This window comes from Leptonychotes weddellii, chromosome 8, assembly GCF_054177405.1.
Source record: "Leptonychotes weddellii isolate Sample4059 chromosome 8, ASM5417740v2, whole genome shotgun sequence".
Lineage (NCBI taxonomy): Eukaryota > Metazoa > Chordata > Mammalia > Carnivora > Phocidae > Leptonychotes > Leptonychotes weddellii.
This window is the reverse complement of record NC_138376.1, coordinates 13,456,599-13,480,881: the sequence shown is the minus strand read 5'-3', so window position 1 is coordinate 13,480,881 and position 24,283 is coordinate 13,456,599. Positions and strand designations below refer to the sequence as shown.

The 24,283-nt window shown below is 41.9% G+C and overlaps 1 protein-coding gene across 1 annotated transcript in view; it reads right to left on the bottom strand.

Annotated features, from left to right (window-relative positions):
- The window catches only part of ELOVL2 (ELOVL fatty acid elongase 2), a 74,196-nt gene that overhangs the window by 16,026 nt on the left and 33,887 nt on the right, over nucleotides 1–24,283 (bottom strand). Inside the window, exons 2-3 of the mRNA XM_006739817.3 lie at nucleotides 8,288–8,351; nucleotides 3,211–3,398 (exon numbers count right to left, since the gene is read on the bottom strand). Of these exons, the coding sequence (XP_006739880.1) occupies nucleotides 3,211–3,398; nucleotides 8,288–8,351 (252 nt within the window). The remainder of the gene's footprint in view (nucleotides 1–3,210; nucleotides 3,399–8,287; nucleotides 8,352–24,283) is intronic.

The window sequence follows — 24,283 nt, the reverse complement described above, 5'->3', positions numbered from 1 at the left end:
AGCCGAAGGCAGTCACCTAACCAACTGAGCCACCCAGGCGCCCCTCTTATGAGAAAATTTTTAACCTTTCCAACTTCAGTAACATGGAGCAGGTAGTCATTTACAATTGCTGAATGAAAAATATCTCTGGATATGAAAAGAAACCTATACATCTGACAAGTCTGACAAGGCCTTTGAATATTTGATACATTGTGTATATTGTGAAATGATCACCACGATTAGTTAACATATTACATAAACTAAGCAAAGGCCTACTATTTATGGCTGCTTAACAGAGATGTGTAAAGGTATAGCTCTGTTGAAATACATAGAGTAGGCAGGGATGGGGTGTTAAAACTGAACACCAGAAACAGCTGAACTACTAAAAAAAAACCATTTAGATTGTTTAAAACTACCTCACAATTTAAAATCTAAATAGAATTAAGCAGCTGGAGCTCCTGGGTGGCTCAGTCAGTTAAGCGGCCAACTCTTGATTTCAGCTCAGGTCATGATCTCATCAGGGTGGTGGGATGGAGGCCTGCTGTCAGGCTCTGTGCTCAACAGGGAGTCTGCTTGAGATTCTCTCTCTCCAGCTGCCCCTCCCCACTGCAGGCTTTTTAAAAAAAAGAAGAAAGGGAGAAAGAGAGAATGAAAATCCTCTAGTGGCTTGCCATTTTATTCAGAATAAAAGGCAAATACTTTCCAAGACCCTCTATGAATCTGCCACCTCTCCACCTCATTCTGGATCGTTCCCTCCTCTGTCCAGGGTGTTCTAGCTGCACTGCTTCTTTTTATGGTCTTTGAACACCCCGAGTTTGTTCCTGCCTCAAGGCCTTTATGTTTGCTGCTCCTTCTGCATAAACACACTCTCCCCAAATCTTCATATGCTTGATTTTCATCATTCAGTTTCTGCTCAAATATCACATGCTCAGAGGCCTTCCTGCCTCACCACCAGCCCACCACTCACTGTTGTACAAGGGAAAGGCTGTGCTGTAGAATCTAGAAGAGAGTCTGACACAGTGTAGGAAATCCACACATATTTGTTGAAATAACGTTAACAATTTTAGCGGTAACTTCCTGGCCTATGCAAACGTCTGAACTGGGCCTAAAAATTAGCAAGGTTAAATCAACCTATCACTCAACTAGTGGCTATTAAACATACCCCAAAATTGTCCAAGACCTTATGCCTGCCCTGGAGGAGGCTACAGTCTCAGGAGACTAGGAGGCAATCAATAGCGATTTTGAACCACGAGGTACAGAAGCCTGAAAGGAGCAACAGTGGATAAGCAATAGATAAAATTCATAGCAGGGAATGGGCTCAGGGCAGATGTCCTCCCTAAAAAGGAGCAGAAACCATTTACTTGTTCAAACACTAACCTATTGTTCCTGTTCCTTTAATGGTGAGTATCATGCACTTCAATATTTATACAGCATTTTCGGGGCGCCTGGGTGGCTCAGTCGTTAAGTGTCTGCCTTCGGCTCAGGTCGTGATCCCGGAGTCCCGGGATCGAGTCCCACATCGGGCTCCCTGCTCGGCGGGAAGCCTGCTTCTCCCTCTCCCACTCCCCCTGCTTGTGTTCCTGCTCTCGCTATCTCTCTCTGTGTCAAATAAATAAAATCTTTAAAAAAAAAAAATTTATACAGCATTTTCATATTTACTAACTCCTACTGTGTACTAGTCTGAGATTTTCAAGTCCAGAAGTCACGTGTTACTCATCTTCCTATGTCCTTGGCTTATTAGTACAATTCACAGCACTGAAGAGGTGCTCACAGAATGTTGGCCAAACAGAACGGATTAATCCTTACAGCTCCCCCATGAGTTAAGGAGGACAAGTACCGGATCTCCATTTTAAAGGTAAGTTGCCTAAGGGTCAGAGAGCCTAAGTAACTGCTCTCGAATCATAGCGAGAGCAACAGTGGCTCCCGAATTCGGGCCTTCTGACTCCAGCAGGTGCTAGAGCTTCCGGTGTAGTCAGACGTTCAGGCTGCCCCTTCTGACACGGGTGCTGCTTCTGGAAACAATCCCAAGGAAGAGAATCTTTCCCTTTGGTTCTTCCCAGAGAAACGAATCCTGTCAACTGCTAGATCTTGCGAGCTCACCTAGTGAAGGGAAACTTGCTTACTTGCAAAGCTAACTGGGGATTCCCCTTTCAGAGTGAGGGACATTAGGAGAATCGATGTGAGAGGATTGCAGATTGGCTTTCCTGACCCCAGAGTCCATTGCCAGTCCTCCAATCACAGGGCGGTAGGCATGGAAAGTAACGGTTAGGAACCGTACTCAGAATGGTGCATACCCGAACAAGGCACAGATTAAACTCTGGGGAGGATCCAGACGTTAGGCAAGGATTTATGTTCTTTTAGAATCCGAGGACCAGGAAGGCAACTACAGTTGTGCCATAAGACATTTATAACCGAGCACGAATGACTTTATCCTGTTCCCTCAGGTTTGCTCATGTTTTTGTCTTCCCTCCCCGAGGCTGCTCGCTGGAGCAGGTTTAATTTGGCACTTTTGGATTCTCCTTTGCAGTGGACTGCAACAGCCTTTGGTTCACAGGCAGGGCAACTGTTACTTTTTCTTCTACTTGCAGAATTACTTGGGTTTGGCACATTGCAAAGGAATGGGCGATGCGTGATGTAATGCGGGCAGCCAGAGCTGGGCTGGAACGTCGGCCCGGCCTCCACGGTCGTCCTGAGAAACAGCCCCACCACCGCTTTCGCTGTCACAGGGGCCCCAAAGATGTGGGCAGCTGTCTCGAAGGGCCTATGTATTTGTATTTCAAACCAACTGCATTCAATATTAAATCAACTTAAAAATGTCAGTCATTCAATAGCGATCTGTTCTCTGGCAAATCATGTACCTTTTCCAAACCTCAGTATTGATCTTTAAAAGGAGAAAATCAGAACATTGTAGCTTTAAAGGCCCATTCAGATCGAAATTGTGATTTAAAATTACAGTGAAAGACTAAGGACTAAAGGGATGAGAAAAATTCAAGTGAGAAAGATTTCCAAGACTTTCAGAAGAAGTAAGAGCAAACACTGGAACAGTTCTGGAGATCTAAAGAGCAGTACTGAGAGCGAGCGTGGACCGCTGTGGCAGACCAGCTCTGCTCGCCCGCACGCCCCCTCCCCAGCCACCAGCTCTGCTCGCCGGCGCACCCCCTCCCCGGCCACCAGCTCTGCTCGCCCACGCGCCGCCTCCCCGGCCACCAGCTCTGCGACGCAAACACTTACCTCGACCAGCATATATACGGAGAGAAGTGTGATTCCGAGATTGTACAAGGTGAGGACGCCCCTGAGGGAAAGAGCAGGTCTGTTCTTCATGTATTTGTTACCCAGCCATATGGAAAGCAGATACAGGACAGTAAGAAAAAAGGTGGGAAGGTAGGAGTCCAACATGAACCATCCTCTGACTCGAAAATCTGAAAAGAAACATATACAGTGAGAATCCTGAAAAGTAGCACTTCTGTTTAGTTATAAAATTTTATCACATATATTTACAACTTTTTTGGATTTTTTGTTTTTTTTTTAATGGGGGTATGCCTGACATACAACATATGAGTTTCAGGTGTATGGCATGATTCAGTATTTGCAAATACACTGCAAAACGATCACCACAGTAGGTCTAGTTAACATCCATCACCTTAGTCACAAAAATGTTTTTTCTTTGATGAGAACTTTTAAGGCCTACTGTCACGTATATTTTATTTGTACATACCCAATACAACAAGCAAGAGTCCGGCATTGACTAAGCTGGATTTGGGTTACAGTTCAGAAGAACCACCCCATGGGGGTGGGAGTAGTTAAGGAAGGTTTCGTGGAGCAAGCAGAGCTTAGGCTGAACACGGAGTGACAGGGACAAGTAATTAAGGTGGGAAGTAGTAGTTCTAGTGTCTTCGTTGGAACAGTTAACGATATTTACTCTAACTCAATAAATAGGAAGTATTCCTATGTCATTTTGTGGGTGAAAACCAGCTCAGAAAGCCACAGTAACTTGCCAAGACCACACAATAGTGGACAGCAGAGTCGGGATCTGAATTCCTGTCTGATGCCCAGCCCATTACACCTGCTGCTGCCTCCTTCCGGGAAGTTTGGAGCAGGCAGGAGAGAAGGGGTATGGATAGTGTATACTACCTTCATAAAACCCACACTCTGCGGAGCTCACAGACAACCACTATGCGGTAAACCAGGCTGAGCTTAGAGTTCAGCCGAGCCAGAGCCGTGGGACTGCACAGCAAGCAGGGGAAGCTCAAGACAGCCAAGGCAAAGCGTTGGAGCTGATGATTCAGACATGTGGGCAGAGAATACAACCGAGGACCTAAACCTGACCATGGACTAGAAGTATAAACAGCCAGGAGGAAGGACCAAGATACACCAAGCGTTCCTTAGTCTGGAGAGTGAAAATGTAAAAATCTAAATAAAATACACAGAATAGTTCTATAATATAATTAGTAACATCTGAAAAGAACTATAGGCACAAAATGATCTTAGTTCTCTATTCTGCTCTTTTTCGTTGTTTACATAAAGAAAATAATTTGGCCCACAATTATAAAAAATAGAATGCTGTGGGATGCCTGGGTGGCTCAGTCAGTTAAGCGTCTGCCTTCAGCTCAGGTCATGATCCCGGGTCCTGGGATAGAGCCCCACAGCGGGCTCCCTGCTCTGCAGGGAGTCTGCTTCTCCCTCTCCCTCTGCCCCTCCCCCCTGCTTGTGCTCACTCTCTCTCTGACAAATAAATTAGTTTAAAAAAATAGCATGCTGTTTTTAATCTCTGTAAATGGAGTTGGAAGGAACAGATTTCTCCAGCAGATCATGCCCTTTTCTTCCTGTCTCTGCTTTTCCCACATCTCTGCCCCTCTTTCTGCTCCACTCTACCTACCCTGCGCATCCCAGCTTCCCTTACTCCACCCCACCGGATAGACAGTACCAAGGAAAGTGCCTTCTCAAGCCCTCACTGTCCCATCTCCTGTTCTGGAAACCCCTCTGGTTGTGACAGAGATAAGAAGTAGGAAAGGGGCTCATCTCAGCATCCATGTGACTAACAGAGATTAACTTTCATAGAACTAGCTGGTAATCACTAGTCATAAAAGTCTGTGGTATGTGCCTGTCACTTCCTAATGTCCACCTCCATATCTAAATCCTACGCAGCCTCTCAAGACCCGAAAAACATCCTGCCTTTTGAAGGGAGCCGTTTCCTAGTGCTCTTTCATAACTACAGCTCCTCATCTGCATAACAATTCTCATTTTTTTTTATTTTTTTTAAAGATTTTATTTATTTGACAGAGAGGGACACAGTGAGAGAGGGAACACAAGCACGGGGAGCAGGAGAGGGAGATGCAGGCTTTCCATGGAGCAGGGAGCCCGATGTGGGTCTCGATCCCAGAACCCTGGGACCATGACCTGAGCCGAAGGCAGACGCCCAACGACTGAGCCACCCAGGCGCCCATTTTATTTTTTTTTTAAAGATTTTATTTGTCAGAGAGAAAGGGGGGGTGTGGAGACAAGCAGGAGGAGTGGCAGGCTCAGGGAGAAGTAGGCTCCTCACGGAGCAAGGAGCCCGATGCGGGACTCGATCCCAGGACCCTGGGATCATGACCTGAGCCGAAGGCAGACGCTTAACCGACTGAGCCACCCAGGTATCCCACAAGTCTCATTTTAGAATTATTATTATGGCTGTAACTGTTATTACAACTAACATTTACAGAGCACTAAGCCTTTTACATGCATTCACGTATTTAATTCTCAGAGCAATCTAATGATATAGATGATATTTCTAACAGTTTTACTGAGGTATAATTGATATACCTGCACATATTTAATGTGTACAATCTGATGTGTTTGGACTTAAGCAAACACCCACGATGCCATCACCACAGTCAAGGTAATAGACACATCCACCATATAGGTGATATTATTATCCCCAGTTAAGGCCTGAGAAAAATTGAGGCACAGAGAATAAAAAAGTTAAATATTTGCCCTAAACTGCTACCCTACCTCCTGTTACAGTGTTATGGATTGAACTCTGTCCCCCAGAAGATATGTTCAAGTCCTAACTCCTGAGACCTGTGTGACTGTGACCTTATTTGGAAATAGGGTCTTTGCAGGTATGACCAAGTTCAGATGATGTCATACTAGATCAGGTGGGCTCTAGTCCAGTGACTGGTGCCCTATATAACAAGGGGAGATTTGGACATAGGGACACAGGGAGGAGAAGCCGTGTGAAGATGAAGGCAGAGACTGAGGAGAGGCATCTCCAAGCCAAGCAACGCCAAAGATTCCTGACACCACCAGAAGCTGGGAGAGAGGCAGGGAACAGACTGTACCCTAGAACCGCAGAGGGAACACAGCCCTTCCAACACCCTGATTTCAGACTTACAGCCTCCAGAACTGTGAGAGAATAATCACTGTTGCTTTAAGCCATGTAGCCTGTGGTACTTTGTTACTGTGGCCCTAGAAAACCAGTACACATGGTTTACTTTCTTGCTTTCCAGTTGTTTCAGATGGGGTGGTTTGACTGCCCCCGCCCCACAGTATATGCTCTGTGAGAGAGGGCCCAGGCCTTCTACTTCTACTCTCACTTATGCATCCACTTAGTTCTGAGCCATTAAATATAGATCAACTGGCACAATGAGTCAAGCACATATTATAAAACTAATACAGCACCTGAAAGTTGTTTTCTTTTGTCATGGTCCTGTAAATGTTCACATTTGTCAAGGAGAATAACTGTCCCAACCAAAAGATAGAAACAAATACTTGTAATAAGATTATCTTTGGGACATAAGTGTTAGCTGTACATCTGTGTCAGATATCTGCCTCCAACAATATCCCTTGATGATAATATGGAATAAGTAAATATGGAAGAGACGAGGGGACACCCAGAAGTCTACGAGGTGGCCTGCCAGTCAACTTAAGCTTGTGCCACTTTTAGTAAAGGAAAACAGATTCTTGATGGCCAGATGCTAGATTCCCTGTCATTGTGGAGGTCACCTGATCCAGTTGTCAACAGTCAATCTTACAGTCTCCTCGCTACAAAAGAACTTTCCATAAAACAGACCAGAGCTGAGTAAACTACTGCAAGCCTATCCTTCCGTGACCCCCACCCACATAATTCCAGATCATGGTGATCTTAGTAAACACAAAGCTCAGTGCGAACTCAGGTCAGAGAGAACGCTGTTTCACTCTCCAGTGGCAGTGTCAAATAGAAAGCCACAGACACCAAGAAACACCGCATGCCCAAGTTAGAGCACTGTGCCCTCTGTGGGAACCGTTCTCCTTCCCACCCACGAGAACTGTGAGGCAGAGATCAGTCATTAAAGCTTATCAGATACAGATATCCTGCCCTGCCTACCCCACAGGATTGTCACAAAGATAAAATGGGGGGGAAAAGGCTACGTGAAAATTTTTAAAAGCTCCATACAGGGGCACCTGGCTGGCGCAGTTAGTGGAGCGGGTGACTCTTGATCTCGGGGTTGTGAGTTCGATCCCCATGTTGGATGTAGGGATTACTTAAAATCTTTTTTTTTTTTTAAAGCTCTATACAATCACAGTATCATTATATTAAAATTATACAAACAGTCATTCATTTAGGATAGCTTGTAAAGCCTATATACAGACTGAAGTGGTCTAAATAATCTCTACATGACTCTATTTAAAGATTTTTGAAAGACCGGAAAACCTCCTTTCCCTCCACCCCCTACCCAACAGTGCTGGGGAAATAACCTGTAGAGAACCACAGATTTTCCAGTCTGTGAACCAGCAGGGCTCAAGTGAAACAAAGCATGTTGTTTGGCAAATACTCATTCATCTGCAAGCTGTGTAGTGTGACTAAGATGTCCCCAGCGCCCTGAGAGGCGCTGGAGGGGACGGTGCCCCACTGCGAGATTGAGGTGACAGGGACGGTCGAGTGCGCAGGCGCGCAGGCGCTCCAGCCACAGCCTGGGCGGAGTGAGAGCGCACCGCTGAGACCGCAATCGCAGAGACTACGGCTGACTGCGCAGGTGCGGAAGGTGGGCGGTGAGTGGGCGGCGGAGAGAGGAGAGGAAGTCGCGGAGGGCAGGACAGCGGCGACTGCGTTGGTAGCCAGCGAGGCACCGAAGCAGAGCACCGCACCGCGCTCCGTCCCTGCTTGCGGCCCCAGGACTTTCATCCCAAGGAAGGTTGAGCAGGAGAACTGAGGCTTTCTGGATGTTCTGGGAGAAGGATATCAAAGGTGAGGGAAGTTCAATCTCTAAATGTTGAGCACCATCCTGTTTAAAAACACCAGAAGTGACGAAACCCTCTTCCACGTGAAGTTCTCGAGTCGCTTACTTACCTCGAGGTCCAAACATATTGTCCAAAAAAGCACTGATTTCATCATCAAAGGCCTTTAGATGCTCCTGAAAAGATAAGGAAAAAATGACTGAAGTGGGTTTTTTTGGGGAAACTCTCAAAACAGACCACTAACAACAGAACAGCGGCCAGAATCTCCCAGTCCTAGCTTCAGGGATTTCGGCTGTAAAGACTTTAGGAAAATGGACGAGTTAAATGCAGCCTCACCCTTCACGAGCTTGTGTGGATTTGGAAAGAATTTCTTTTTCCTTTCCTTAGGCAACAGGAGTTCTGGAAAACAGGCTTGGTACATTTAAACACTGAAGGGTTATTGACCTTAATTTCATTTCCCCCTAAAATGCTTAGAGGCATAAGCTTTCCCATAAGCAACGTCTATTGTTGCAATTAACAGAAGTTGTGTGCAAACAACAGGGAGGGTCTATACCTACAGAATATAATGTAATTGTTAAATGAAAATTCAGCTGAGTTGTATTTTACAAAGCTGACTCTAAAGCTTTAAAGGGGACTTATTTTTCAAATAAGGAAATTAAGCACTATAGCTATTTTCTTCATAACCTTCATATTTCGTTTTCAAAACCTTTTCTATACATGAATATGTATTTAATATCACAGTAAACAGTGTCACTAGGGTATATCAGATTATTACTGCCACTTTAAGTGGATTCGGGTTGGGATAGGAGAATTTCTGCTAAGAATCTTATGGTTGCAGTGTTCCTAGGAAAGGGATCTTTGAAGAGGAGTTTGGGGCCAGTGGATTGGTGAGCTGAGTGTGACAGCCCCCAGGACGTTCATCTAGAACATTCTGTATAATCAACAGTGGGAGTGCAGTCAACAAAGCATCTCATTTTCAAAGAAAGTATAAGTGCCAAAGAGGAGAATTAAGTTACTGGCATCTGAAAAGAAGATCTGTACTTTTGGTGATTGGCACCTACCATTTAGACCTATTTTTTTTTTTTCTTAAGATTTTATTTATTTGACAGAGACAGCAAGAGAGGGAACACAAGCAGGGGGAATGGGAGAGGGAGAAGCAGGCTTCCCACTGAGCAGGGAGCCCGATGTGGTGTTCAATCCCAGGACCCCGGGATCATGACCTGAGCCGAAGGCAGACGCTTAATGACTGAGCCACTCAGGTGCCCCCATTTAGACCTATTTTCTTGTTTGTGACTTTGATCCTGAGAAAATTTCAAGGAAACTTAGATCTTTGGTGACTTTAGGAAGCTTGGGAGAGTGGATGAGGATCAGTGGCTGACATTTATTAGCACCTACACCTGCTGGCCACGTATTAGGACCTTTATCATTTAATTGTAGCTCTATAAAAAGTATCTGGGCTAAACCAAGCTTGGAAGTTTTTATACAGTGTTTTGGTTTCTATGAAGGACATCTTGGGGAGACCTCTAGACTTGAGAAAGGTCACCTATCTCACATGTCAGTGTGACAGAATAAGATTTGTGTTGCCATTAGAAAAGAGCAGATCAATCCTGAGTCCTCTCATTCTTGAGCAAAGAATGTTAACCTCACTGATGAACCCACCTTCATAACAAATTACCAATGAAATCTTCCTTTCATTGCCACATCCACCCACACATGTTTAAACTTTTTCAGTCTGTTTGCTATGGTCCAAAATCCATTTTCTCACATCTGTAGGTCTAAGAAAACTCTAACTAAAGGTTACAAAGCTTGTATTAGTTCTATAATATTGCAGAAATTTAGTCACAGTGGAAGACCAGAAATAAAAGAGAGGGGAAGATATGGAGAGAGAGCAGAGTGGAAAAACTGAATAACAAAGGGCATTCCACACCATTACCCTGGTAACAAAACCAGAGGACACTATAAAAACAAAACAAAATAACACAACAACAACAACAAAAAACCCCCAGAGGCCAGTATCTCTGATGAACTAGACACAAAAATCCTCAACAGAATATTAGCAATCGATTCCAACGACACATTAAAAAGGATCAAGTGGGGTTTACTCTGGAGATGCACGGGTGGTTCAATATTTGCAAATCAATCTGATATATCACATTAACAAGAGGAAGAATAAAAACCATATGATCATCTCAATAGGTGCCAAAAAAGCATTTGACAAAATACAACATCCATTCATGAAGAAAACTCTCAACAAAGTGGGTTCAGAGGGTCCATACCTTAACATAATAGGGGCTGTATCTGAAAAACCCCCTAGGAGCTAACATCATACTTGGCAGTGAAAAGCTGAAAGCTTTTCCTCTAAGATCAGGAACAAGACAAAGATGTGCACTCTCACCACATTTATTCAGTATGGTTCTATGAAGTTGTAGCTGCAGGAATCAGGCAAGAAAAAGAAGCAAAAGGCATCCAAATTGGTAAGGAAGAAGTAAAACTGTCACTGTTTGCAGATGACATGATGCTACAGATGGAAAATCCTAAAGACTCCACCAAAATCCATTAAAATGGATAAATCAGTAAAGTTGCAAGATACAAAATTAACATATAAAAATCTGTTGCATTTTTATACACTAATAACAGAAATCTAAAAAACAATCCCATTTACAGTTGCACCAAAAAGAATAAAATACCTAGAAATAAATTTAACCAAGGAGGTGAAAAGACCTATACTCCGAAAACTTTAAGACAACTGATGAAAGTTGGTAAGACACTGATAAACTGGTGACACAAACAAATGAAAAGATACACCATGCTCGTGGATTACGAGAATATTGTTAAAATGTCTATACTACCCAGAGCAATCTATAGATCAATGCAATCACTATCAAAATACCTACAGTGTTTTTCACAGAAATAGAATAAATACTGAAATTTGTATGGAACCACAAAAGACCTCAAACAGCCAAAGTAATTTTAAGAACAAAGCTAGAGGGCGCCTGGGTGGCTCAGTTGGTTAGGTGACTGCCTTCGGCTCGGGTCATGGTCCTGGAGTCCCAGGATCGAGTTTTGCATCGGGCTTCCTGCTCGGCGGGGAGTCTGCTTCTCCCTCTGACCCTCGCCCCTCTCATTCTGTCATTCTCTCTCTCTCAAAAGTAAATAAAATTAAAAAAAAAAAATAACAAAGCTAGAGGTATCACAGTTCCAAATTTCAAGACATACTACAAAGCTATAGTAATCAAAACAGTACAGTACTGGCATGAAAACAGACTCAGATCAATGGAACAGAATAGAGCCCAGAAATAAACCCAAACCTATATGGCCAATTAATCTATGACAAAAGAGGCAAGAATGTACAATGGGAAAAGACAGTCTTTTCAATAAATGCTGCTGGGAAAAATGGACAGCTATATGCAAAAGGGTAAAAGTGGACCACATCCTTACATCATACACAAAACTAAACTCAAAATGGATTAAAGACCTAAATGTGAGACCTGAAATCATAAAACTTCTAGAAGAAAACATAGGCAGTAATCTCTTGGGCATTGCCCTTAGCAATATATTTATGGATCGGTCTCCTTAGGCAAGGGAAACAAAGCAAAACTAAACTACTGGGACTATACTAAAATAAAAAGATTCTGCACAGCAAAAGAAACCAACAAAACAAAAAGACAATCTACTGAATGGGAGAAGATATTTTCAAATGAAATATCTAGTAAGGAGTTAATATCCAAAATATATGAAGAATTCACACAACTCCCTACCCAAAAACAAATACTCCAATTTAAAAATGGGCAGAGGATGTCAATAGACATTATTCCAAAGAAGATATACAGATGGCCAAAAGACACATGTAAAGATGTTCAACATCACTAACTGTCAGAGAAAATCAACTGAAAACATAAGGAGATACCACCTCACACTCGTCAGATGGCTACTATCAAAAAGACAAGAAATAACAAGTGTTGGTAAGGATGTGGAGAAAAGGGAACCCTCATGCACTGTTCATGGGAAATTAAATTGGTGCAACGACTGTGAAAAACAATATGGAGGTTCCCCCCGAAGTTAAAACTGAAATACCATAGGATCCAGTAATCCCATTACTGGGCATTTACCCAAAGAAAACAAAAACACTAATTTGAAAAGATACATGCACCCCTGTGTTTATTGCACTATTATTTACAATAGCCAAGTTATGGAAGCAACCCAACTGTTCATCAACACATGAGTGGATCAAGAAGATGGATTATTATGCAGCCATAAAACAGAGAGATCGTGTCATCTGCGACAACATGGATCGACCTAGAGGGTATTATGCTATGTGAAAGAAGTCTGACAGAGAAAGACAAATACCATATGATTTCACTTGTATGTGGAATCTAAAACACAAAACAAAAAAAGAAAATGGACTTCTTAAATACAGAGAACTGGTGGTTGTCAGAGGGAAGGCAGGTGGGGGGATGGGCAAAATAAACAGGATTTAAGAGGTACAAACTCCCAGTTATAAAAGAAATAAGTCACAGGGATGAAAAGTACGGCATTGGGAATACAGTCAATAATATTGTAGTAACGTTGTATGGTGACAGATGGTGACTACATTTATCATGGTTAGCACTGAGTAATGTATAGAATTGAATCAATACATTGTACACTCATATAACATTGTATCTAAATTATACTTCAATAAATAAAATAGAAGGGACATTCCAGTCTTTCAGTCATTAATGTATTGATTCATTAACCAATTATCTGAACATTACTATGTGCCAGCACTATGTTAGATGCTGAAATACGAAGTCAAATGAGACATGGTACTCATCTTTACACAGGATACTGACAAGTAAATCAATAATTACAGTATTAATGTCTTAAATATGAGAGAAGCTTCAAGGATGTACTGTAAGAACAGAGAGGAAGAAAATATTCAGCCATAAAAAGGAAGGAAATCTTGCCATTTGTGACAACATGGGTGGACCTTGAGGGCATTATGCTAAGTGAAATAAAGAGAGCAAGACATACTTTCTGATCTCACTTAAGTGTAGAATCTAAAAACACAAAAACCAAAATCCCAAATTCATAGGTACAAAGAACAGATTGGTGGTTACCAGAAGCAGTGGTATGGGGGTGGACAAAGTGGGTACAAACTTCTATGTAAAATGAATAAAAATTTGTAACTATGTATGTTAATCAGACTTATTGTGATCATTTTATTATATATATGTATAAATAATGAATTATTATGTTGTACTCCTGAAACGAACAAAAAACATAGAGTTAGGAAATTTAATACAGGTCTCTTAAAAAGAGAAGCCTTCCAGGAAGAGATGCTGCTGCTGCTGAGTTCTGAAAGATGCTAGGACACCTTCTAGCTGGAGAAGGGAAGAAAGAGCATTTCAAAGTGAAGTCAAGCAGACAGTCCATTATCATATGGTTTCACTTATTTGTGGAACATAAGGAATAACATGGAGAACATTAGGAGAAGGAAGGGAAAAATGAAGGGGGGGAAATAGGAGTGGGAGACGAACCATGAGAGACTATGGACTCTGGGAAACAAACTGAGGGTTTTAGAGGGGAGGGGGATGGGGGATGGGTTAGCCCAGTGATGGGTATTAAGGAGGGCACGTACTGCATGGAGCACTGGGTGTTATACGAAAACAGTGAATCGTGGATCACTACCCTCAAAAACTAATAATGTACTGTAGGGTGACTAACATAATAAAGTAAAATTTAAAAAAAAAAGCATTTCAGGAATAATCAGCACGTACAAATAGATTGAGACAGGACTCATTTGGGGAATGTTTACAGCCAGGGTCTCTACTGACCCATAAGACAGATGGAAATAAAGCCAATATTGGGAAAATCAGAAACTTGAATAAAAATGAACTCTCTATTTCTCAGTTATTTAATACAGTTAGTAAGGATGCAATCTAAAAAGACGTTGATGAGGTAATGAGAGGAAATCAGAAGAACAAATGAAAATTTACCCCGAATTAGTAAAACGTTAAGTACAGAGGTTGGGTAGCATTAGTCAACTAAGATGAACGCTTGGCACAGCGTGGGAGAGAGCAGCACGGGTAATGAATTCATAGCTGCACACTCGGTTCTATGGGAAAAGCATGCTGGGTGATTTCCTAAGACGAACACCAAAACCCAAGAGCTAAGAAAAATCAACAAACTACACTACACGCAGCACACTTTGCTCACTCAGCCAACATTTTTGAACAGCCATTATGTACTAACACTTTGTCAGACATAGGACAAAAAGGACTCAGAAGCTTACAAATTGCTAAAGTGACACATACAGAGAAAGGCAAACAGCAAACAACTGAGTAGGAAGAGATACACAGAACTGCCACAATGACAGAGGACCCTGCAGGAGGGGGGCTTAAGGTGGTTTTTAAAGATGGTTATTTGGACAGATTAGAAGAGGGCAACAGAACTGCCCTTACACCTCGGCAAGAGGAATGCTGTCCTGATCCCCATACTTCAGAGGGCCCCACGCTAGCCATCCCGTGGCTCTGCAGCTCTACACAGGAAATCCTAGGAACCAAGGAAGACGCCCATCCATGGCCATGGCTTCCCCTCCAGACTGTGATCCAAGTTCCCGAGGCCACATAATTCTCTGCCAAACAATTCTCCATCTCCACTTCTAGAACAACTTCAGGGATTTCCCCTTGCCCACATAGTAAAGTCCATGTTCCAGGACTTTATTTATTTTATTGAAGTACAAGTGACACACAATGTTACATTGGTTTCAGGCATACGACATAGTGATCTGACACCTCTGTAAGCTATGCTGTGCTCATTACAAGTGTAGCTACCATCTGTCCCCATACAGTGCTATTAAAATGTCATTGTAATGCTACATGTACACATCCATGCTATTACAGGATCACTGACAATATTCCCTGTGTGGTATCTTTCAGGCCCATGACTTCTTCATTCCATAACCGGAAGCTTGTATCTCCTACTCCCCTTCATCCATTTGGCCCTTCCCCTCCCCCACCTCCCCTCTGGCAACCATCAGTTTGTTCTCTGTGGTTCTGTTTCTGCTTTTGTTTTTTAGATTCCACATCTAAGTGAAATCATATGGTATTTGTCTTTCTCCGTCAGACTTCTTTCACTTAGCATAACACCCTCTAGGTCTATACATGTTGTCACAAATGGCAAGATTTCATTTTTTATGGCTGAATAGTATTCCACTGTAGATATATACCACATCTTCTTTATCCATTCATATATTGATGGACACTTGGGTTGCTTCCATATCTTGGCCACTGTTAATAGTGGTGCAATAAGCAGAGGGGTGCATATATCTTTTTGAATCAGTGTTTTCGTTTTCTTTGGGTAACTACCCAGTGGAATATTCCATGACTTTAAGTTTAATTTATGGCTGTGTATAACAATGGCTGAAGGATAGAAAGATCAGAAGCAAGTGGAGCTTTATTTAATTGTGTATCCCTACTTGCTTACCACAGCTACTAAGAATGTAAAATGGTGCAACCACATTGAAAAACAGTTTAGCAGTTTGGTAAAAACATCAACATTCACCTACCGTATGATCCAGCATACTACTTCTAGGTATATTTACCCAAGAAAAAGTAAAGCATGTATGCTTGCAAAGACTTTTACACAAATATTCATGGAAGCTTTATTTTTAATGGCTAAAAAAATGGAAACCTTCCAAATGTCCAACAGGTGAATGCATAAATTGTGGCGTATCTGTACAATGAAATACTACTCAACAAAATAAAAGAATTATTGATGCACACACAACACAGATGGATCTCAAATTATGAAGAAGCTAGACTAAGAGAACATACTATGTGTTTCCATTTACATGAAATTCTAGGAAATATAAACATATATGTGACAGAAAGCAAATCAGTGGTTGCTCGGGGACTGCAAGGTCGAACAGTATATCTTTCAAAAATGAAAGTGAAATAAGACCATTTTCATATGATGCCGAAGTGAGAGAGTTTGTAGCCAGCAGAAGTGCGCTACAATGTACACTGAAGATGTTCTTTGTGCCAAGGGAAATGATTCCATACGGAAAGGATTTACAGAAAAGCATCAAGAGCACCAGAAACAGATCCTTCTAATGGACGAGCCAGAACTCAGAGCAAGCTAGCCTCCACGCACCTCGTGACATGCACTGCACCTGCCATCCTCACTCCTCACACCATGCTCATCTCTACCAGAGGGGCAGGGCTGCACAACACCCAGGTGATGTCCTGCCCCTGCTCCTTGTTCTATTGCCACTAGGAAGACCATCATTTGGAGGCAGTGATGACCCATCCGAGGCAAACCCACTGGGCTGACTCCTTACGCAAAGCTGAGATGGTCTTCCTGGCTCTGTGCCACGCAGCTCGCAGTGCTGGTGGACAGGCTGGCCAGGCACTCCGGCCTCAGCTACCTTTTTCTGAGAGTACTTGGAAACAGGAGAGTCATGAAAAGCATACCTACTTTTTTGCCAGCACAGTGCTGACTGGGACTCCCACCCCCTCCCAGCTATGTTGGCTGGAGCTCAGCTCCTTCTTCCCTTTCCTTCCTCTTCTTCCTCTCTTCCCTCCCTCATGCCTTCACTCCTTCTTCATGTCCCTTCCTTTATGTTTTAGGCATTTTGGGGGTTTTAGCATTTATCAATCATGGGCAGTATATTGTATAATGCGGTGATTCAAGATCTTGGTGTTTGTCCTATTTTGTTGATACAGTTTTATAGAACATTTTAAGGGCACTTATTTGACCAGAATAGTTATTTCCCACCACCAACTCTTTCCTCACTTCTTTTTAAAATGAGCAAAATCATTACAGTCGTAAGACAGACTGCTGAGTTTGTAAGAAGACATGGTATCCAAACCTTTGCCTTAAAAAAAAAAAAAAAAAAAAAAAGGATTTCAGAGAAAACGAAACCCAAAGCATTTGATAATGGCAGGTCAGGAAATGGGATCCAACCAGCTCAGGAATATATCCTTCTTAGACTAACCAGATACAACTCTGAAACCTTCCTGGGACCCTCAGGGTCAAGGCTGAGTTATACAGAACTGAGAGACAGGGAGATGGCATCTCCTTCCAGAGACAAGGGACACAAAGTGGAGTACTGTCACACAGCGAAACCTCTGTGTTGCTCCCAGGGCTCCGGATGGCTGCCTAACGTTGACCCTTCTTTTGGTGACCCCTGAGGGATGGTTCTTAGCCAGTCTCTCGTGTGTTTGAAGAATCGGAATGTGTTTACATTTGTGAATGAAATTTAGAGAATGGCTAGAAGTAGACATATGAAATTCTCTGGCTTTCATGCAGTTGACTTCCCAGAAGGTGTATTTATGTGTATTTTACATGAATTTGCAAACCCACTCACCATCTACCTCCCAGCACGGTGCTCTGGAGGGAGCGGCTGAGGACACAAAATAGGTAGGAAATTCTCAGTCATTTAGAGGAACTCTGAATTGTTATTGTCTGTCTTACAGAGTAATTCTCACAAGACTGAAACCATCTAGGTCAGGTATTGAAGCATCTGGGGGGACATATTTGGTTACCACAACTGAAGAGAAATATAAATGAACCATAACGATGAGTAATGATAACAGCACCTGTTTACCAAACACTCGTGTGCCAGGCATGGGATATATGTTATCTAGTCCTGCAAGTTGCGTATTTTTCCCAGTTTACAGATGTGGAAACTGAGACCGTGAGCTCAAGACTGGCACTGCCGTGTGAAGTGTGCACGAAGTTCAGTAACAACCAGTGTCTTTTATCCCTTCCGAGTGAAAGGTTTCAGAGCTGGGGTGGCAGAGGTAGGGCTCTTTGTAGATTCCCATCTCAGAACAGTAAGCGGACCAAAAAAAGAGGGGCTGATTGTAGCTGCGTCCTGGGGAACCCTGAGGCTGCAGGGCAGCTTCCCTCAATTAGGGAGATGAAAGGTTTATTTAGAACAGAATAGATCACTGCAGTTTTGTTTGCTCCGTTCTGTTTTCCCCCACGTGGCTCTTTATCTCATTTCACTCAGTGTCTTGTCAAAGGGAAACTCCTCCTCCAGCGCTTCCTGGCTCCATCTCTCATGGGCTTAATTACAAAGGGAGGAGGAAAGCGTCTGCCTTGTGGTGTCCTGATCTGTGATGCAGAATCTCTATCTCCTTACCTGCTCTGTTTTTCCTGGACAGCACTTACTATACAAACTTTCACTGGCTAGTTTATTGTCTGGCCCTTCCAATAGGTCTCCAATAGGCCACTATATCCCCAGTTCTAAGAACAATGCCTGGTACATAGCTATTGCGTAATAATTAGTGAGTGAATTAATAAACTCTCATTGTTCTCAATCTTTACAGGATTCACTTGATACTTACATTTCATATTACTTTGCATTCCTACCTAGATTTTCTTATGTGTGATGTGGTTTCCAGTATATTGCGTAAGATCCTTAACCCTCTTAACACCGGATATGTCATCAGGGTGTACTGGACCCAATTTTTTATTTTGAGTTTCTTTTTCAGACGATTCTTTCTTCCAAAAAACAAAGAAAAAAAACTGTATATTTTTAAAATAGAATAAAACTCACTCTATTTTGCATTTAACATGAGTCCTGTGGACTCTTTTATAAATCTAAGATACGTTGTGGGATCTTAGTGATTTTATATTTTCTATATTTTTTAAAACATCTTGTTATTTAATCATCGCAGAAATTATCTCATTACTACTCAGGCATTTAAATTTGTGCTAAAAAAAGAAAAAAAACTATGAAAATGTAAAAATGATGGAACTGCCTAGAAGGACAATGAAATAATCACAAGTCATCACTACTGCACCGTCCTTCATTTTTCTTATTATTCTATCCAAGGAATGGCATCGTGCTTTAAGATAATATAAAAGAAATTTAGTGACCTCTTTATAGCTTTTTAAAGCTCTCAGTGAACACACTTGAAGGTTCAGAATTTTTCATGCTCTTTATTGATTATCATACAAATTGCCTGAGGATCTTGCTAAAGTACAAGTTTCCATTAACTTGGTCTGGGTTGGGGCCCAAACATCTGCATTTCTACCAAACTCCTGGGTGAGGTCGATGCTACTGGTCCACAGACCACACTTCGACTAGCAAGGATTTAGACCATGGTCTCTTGAAACTTATGTGGAATATAATCAAGGAATTAACTATTTATGCATTTTTATTATAAAAATACCAAGTTCTTGCTTACTTTCTACAAATCTACCAAGTATTTTATTACATATACTACCCTATGAAATTCAAACTTATTTTATACTAATTATATCACCACTCACTTCACAGGAATTTAGTAATTAACTCTACAAATTCAGACAGTATCCACAGTATTCCAGACAGAAATGAAATCACTGCTTCAGTTGTATTTTTCATTATATTTGCTGTATTGGAATATGGTATTCTGAAAGTGCCTACTCAGGGAAGAGTGCAGAAAGACTGGTGGCCTCTTCTGATGAGATTATGTTTCTATTAAGGTATCATGAGATTGCATTCACACACTGCATCAGTCAGTACTGATTATCAGGTGATTTTCATGTTAATTGCTGTCAAATTCAAACCTTATCCATCCTATACTTATACAACTCATTTTTTTTTTTTTTACTTAAATGGGATTTTAAGCTTTTGTTCTTTTTGAATTTATCTTTTTCATTTCAGCCCCAACTTTGTGCTCTGTTAAGATTATCCAAATTCTGATCTTCCCAGGAAAACGGTGGAGTACAAGGACCCTAAGCTCACCTCATCCCATGGATACAAGTAGATAAACAACCACATCCACGTAAATAACCCAGAAAATGACCCAAAGACTGGCAGAACAGACTCTCCACAGCTAAATGTAGAGAAGAGGCCACATTAGGAAGGGCGGAAACACAGTCGGGAACAAAACTGACCCATGAGCCCGTCCTTGAAAGGGAGGGGCACCACTGGTATGGGGAAGGGAGAGGAGCAGCTCCCACACCAGGCAGCCCAGACACAGGGGCCCCACACTGGGAAGACAAATCTCCATAACACTTGGCTTTGAAAACCAGAGAGACTTAACTTCATGAGTTCTTACAATCAGTGGGGCTTAACAGCTGGAACTTCTAAGTCAGCAGGCTGGCTCTAGGAGAGCCAGAGAGTGAGAAGAAACTGAGTTTTTAACCTTAAAAAGACAGCACAACAAACAGCCCGCAGAGATACAGTGTAGAAGCAGCAGTTTGAAGACCCCTGGGCTGTATGGGAGGGAGATTTGTATTCTCCTCTCAGAGTGTGTGCTGGACAGGCAGGGATCTTTAGGAGACTTCTCCAAGCACAAACGAGCTGGCAGGTGCCATTTCCTTCCCCCACCCACTCATTCTCCTGTGGACCTGCCCCCTCCAATATGCCCGGGGCCAGAACCCATCCAAAGTGGCACCACAAACCCGGCAGTGTGAAGCAGCCCCACCAGGGCCCAGCGGCACTCCAAAGTGACGCCTACACTGGGGTAAGGGAAGATAACCACACACACTGTCCTACTGCAGCCCCAGCCATGGGCTGGGGGCAGACATCTGGTCTGACTGCAGGCCCTGGCCACATACAAAAACTTCTCAGGGAGAGCACCCTGCAGTTTGGTGCTACTGCATCCCGGGCCTGGGCCTGGTCTGACTCAACTCAAGCCCGGTGTGGCCCCAGACTGGCTCACTAACAACACAGGGACTAAACCCTGCCCACGGCAGGCGAAGAGAGCCATTTAAATAACTAGACTGAAGGCAAATGAGGCTCAGCCACAACAGCAGGGTGCACACAACACACCTGAGACATCCCCGCAGGGCCAGGTTCTGATAAATGGGACACGGCACTGCAGGGCACCACAGGACCTCTTCTTCATAAGGCCACTACTTTCCAGAGCAGAAGACATAGCTGACTTTCCTAACACGTAGAAACAGACACAAGGAATTAGACAAAATGAGGAGACAGAGGAATATGTCCCCTATGAAAGAACAGGACAAAATCACAGCAAAGGAGCTAATAAACAAAACAGAGATTAAGTAATATGCTTAATAAAGCATTTAAAGTATTGGTCATAAAGTACTCCCTAGGCTTGAGAAAAGAGTGGAGGATTTCAGTGAGACCCTCAACAAAGAGAGAAAACATAAAAAGAACCAGAGATAACTCAATAAATGAAATTAAAAATACACTAGATAGAATAAATAGAGGAAGCAAAACAATGGATCAGCAACCGGAAGGAGAGAGTAATGGAAAGCAATCAAGTTGAACACGGGAATAAAAAGAATAACAAATGAGAACACATGAAGGGAACTCAGCAACATCATCAAGTGTAACAACATTCACATTATAGGGACCCAAGAAGGAGAAGAGAGACGAAAAGCGGCAGAAAATCTATTTGAAGAAATAGTAGCTGAAAACTTCCCAAATATGTGGAAGGAAACAAACATCCAGGTCCAGGAGGCACAGAGAGCCCCCCACTAACAAAATCAACCCAAGGAGGTCCACACCAAGACACAGTAATTAAAATGGCAAAAAGTAGTGATAGAGAATTTTACTTCTTATTTTTTAATGGGAAGTTAAATTTTTTGCAAGGGTAAAATAATATAGCTTTATATTTGGGGCTAAAGAACACTTTAAAAGATCTATATTTTTTATTTTAAGGTTTGTTTTTAAGTTGTTTTTTTTTTTTAAAAGCACCCGCTGCTTATCACAAGTGCACTCCTTAAACCCCATCACCTATTTCACCCATCCCCCCACTCACCTCCTCTCTGGTGACCATTAGTTTGTTCTTTATAGTAAGAGTCCATTTCTTGGTTTGTCTCTTTTTTTTTCCTTTTGCTTCTTTGTTTCTTAAATTTCACATATGAGTGAAATCATATTGTATTTGTCTTTCTCTGGCTTATTTCCCTTAGCATTATACACTCCAACTCCATCCACGTTGTTGCAAGTGGCAAGATTGCATTCTTTTTATGGCTGAATCATATTCCATTGTCTGTATATCACAACTTCTTTATGCATTCATCTATGGAGGGACACTTCGGATGTTTCCATAATTTGGCTATTATAAATAATACTGCTATACACTTAGGGGTGTATGTATCCCTTTAAGTTAGTGTTTTTGTATTCTTTGGGCAGATACCCAGTAGTGCAATTGCTGGATCATAGGGTAGTTGTTTTTAGTTCTTTTTTTTTTTTTTTCCTAGAGAGAGTACACATGTGTTGGGGGGTGAGGAGGGGTGGGCAGAGGAAGAGGGAGAGAGAATCCTAAGCAGGCTCCATGCTCAGTGCAGACTCTGACATTGGGCTTGATCTCACGACCCTGAGATCATGACCTGGGCCAAAATCAAGAGTTGGATGCTTAACCGACTGAGCCACCTAGGCGCTCCTCATAGGGTAGTTCCATTTTAACTTTCTGAGGCACCCCATTCTGTTTTCCACAGTGGCTGCACCAGTTTGAATTTCCATCAATAGTGCAAGAGGGTGATAGACAATTTTAAATTTTTTTTAAAGATTTACTTATTTATTTATTTGAGAGAGAGAGAGAGAGCATGAGCAGGGGGGAAGGAACAGAGGGAGAGGGAGAAGCAGATTACCCACTGAGCAGGGAGCCCGACGCAGGGCTCGATCCCATGACCCTGAGATCATGACCTGGGTTGAGGGCAGACACTTAACCAACTGAGCAACCCAGGTGCCCCAGGAGAGAATTTTAAAAGCAGTAAGAAAAAAGAGTTACATACAAGGGAAACCACAATAGTCCAAAATATTTGGGATGAAGCAAAAACTGTTCTAAGAGCGAAGTTTAGAGCAATACAGGCTCACCTTAAAAGGCAAGAAAAATGTCAACTAAGAACCTAAATTTACACTTAAAAAAGGTATAAAAAGAACAAAACTCCAAACCAGTAAAAGGAAAGAAATAATAAAGATTAGAGCAGAAATAAAATAGAAACTAAAAAAAAAAAAAAAGCAATAGAACAGATCAAAGTCAGGAGCTGGTTCTCTGAAGAGATCAACAAAATTGATAACCTTTTAGCCAGACTCATCAAAAAAAAAAAAAAAAAGGTGAGGGGATGGAGGACTCAAATAAAATCAGAAATAAGGCAAAATAATAACTGACACCACAGAAATACAAGGATTATTAGACAATATTATGAAAATTTATATGCCAACAAATTGGACAACCTAGAAGAAATAAATTCTTAGAAACAGATCACCTCTCAAAACTGAATCAAGAAGAAGTAGAAAACCTGAACAAATTACTACTTCAATTTCACTGCTGGTATTCAGGGAAAAAAAAAAAAAATCCCTACAAACAAAAGTCCAAGACCAGATGACTTCATAGGTGAATTTTGCCAGACATTTAAAGAATAGATAATACCTCTTCTTCCCAAACTATTCCAAAAACAGAACAAGAAGGAAAGCCTCCAAGTTCATTCTATAAGGCCAGCATTACCCTTATACCAAAACCAAATAAAAACACTACAAAAAAAAAAAGAATTACAGGTCAATATCTCTGATGAACACAGATGCCAAAATCCTCAACAAAATATTAGCAAACTGATTCCAAAAACACATTAAAAAAACCATTTACCACAATCAAGTGGGATTTGTTCCTGGGTTGCAATGGTTCAATATTCATAAATCAAATATGATACATCACATCAACAAGAGAAAGGATAAATTCATATCTTTCAATAATCACTCTCAACGTGAATGGCCTAAGTGCTCCCATGAAATGGCACAGGGTTGCAGATTGGATTAAAAAACAGGACCCATCCATATGCTGTCTACAAGAGACTCATTTTGAACCCAAAGATACATCCAGACTGAAAGTGAAGGGATGGAGATCCATCTTCCATGCCAGCGGACCTCAAAAGAAAGCTGGGGTAGCAATTCTTATATCAGACAAATTAGATTTTAAACTAAAGTCTGTAGTTAGAGACACAGAAGGACACTATATCATTCTTAAAGGGTCCATCCAACAAGAAGATCTAACAATTGTAAATATCTATGCCCCCAACATGGGAGCAGCCATCTACATAAGCCAACTGTTAACCAAAATATAGAGTCCTATTGATAACAATACGTTAATTGTAGGAGACCTCAATACTCCACTCTCAGCAATGGACAGATGATCTAAGCAGAAAATCAACAAGG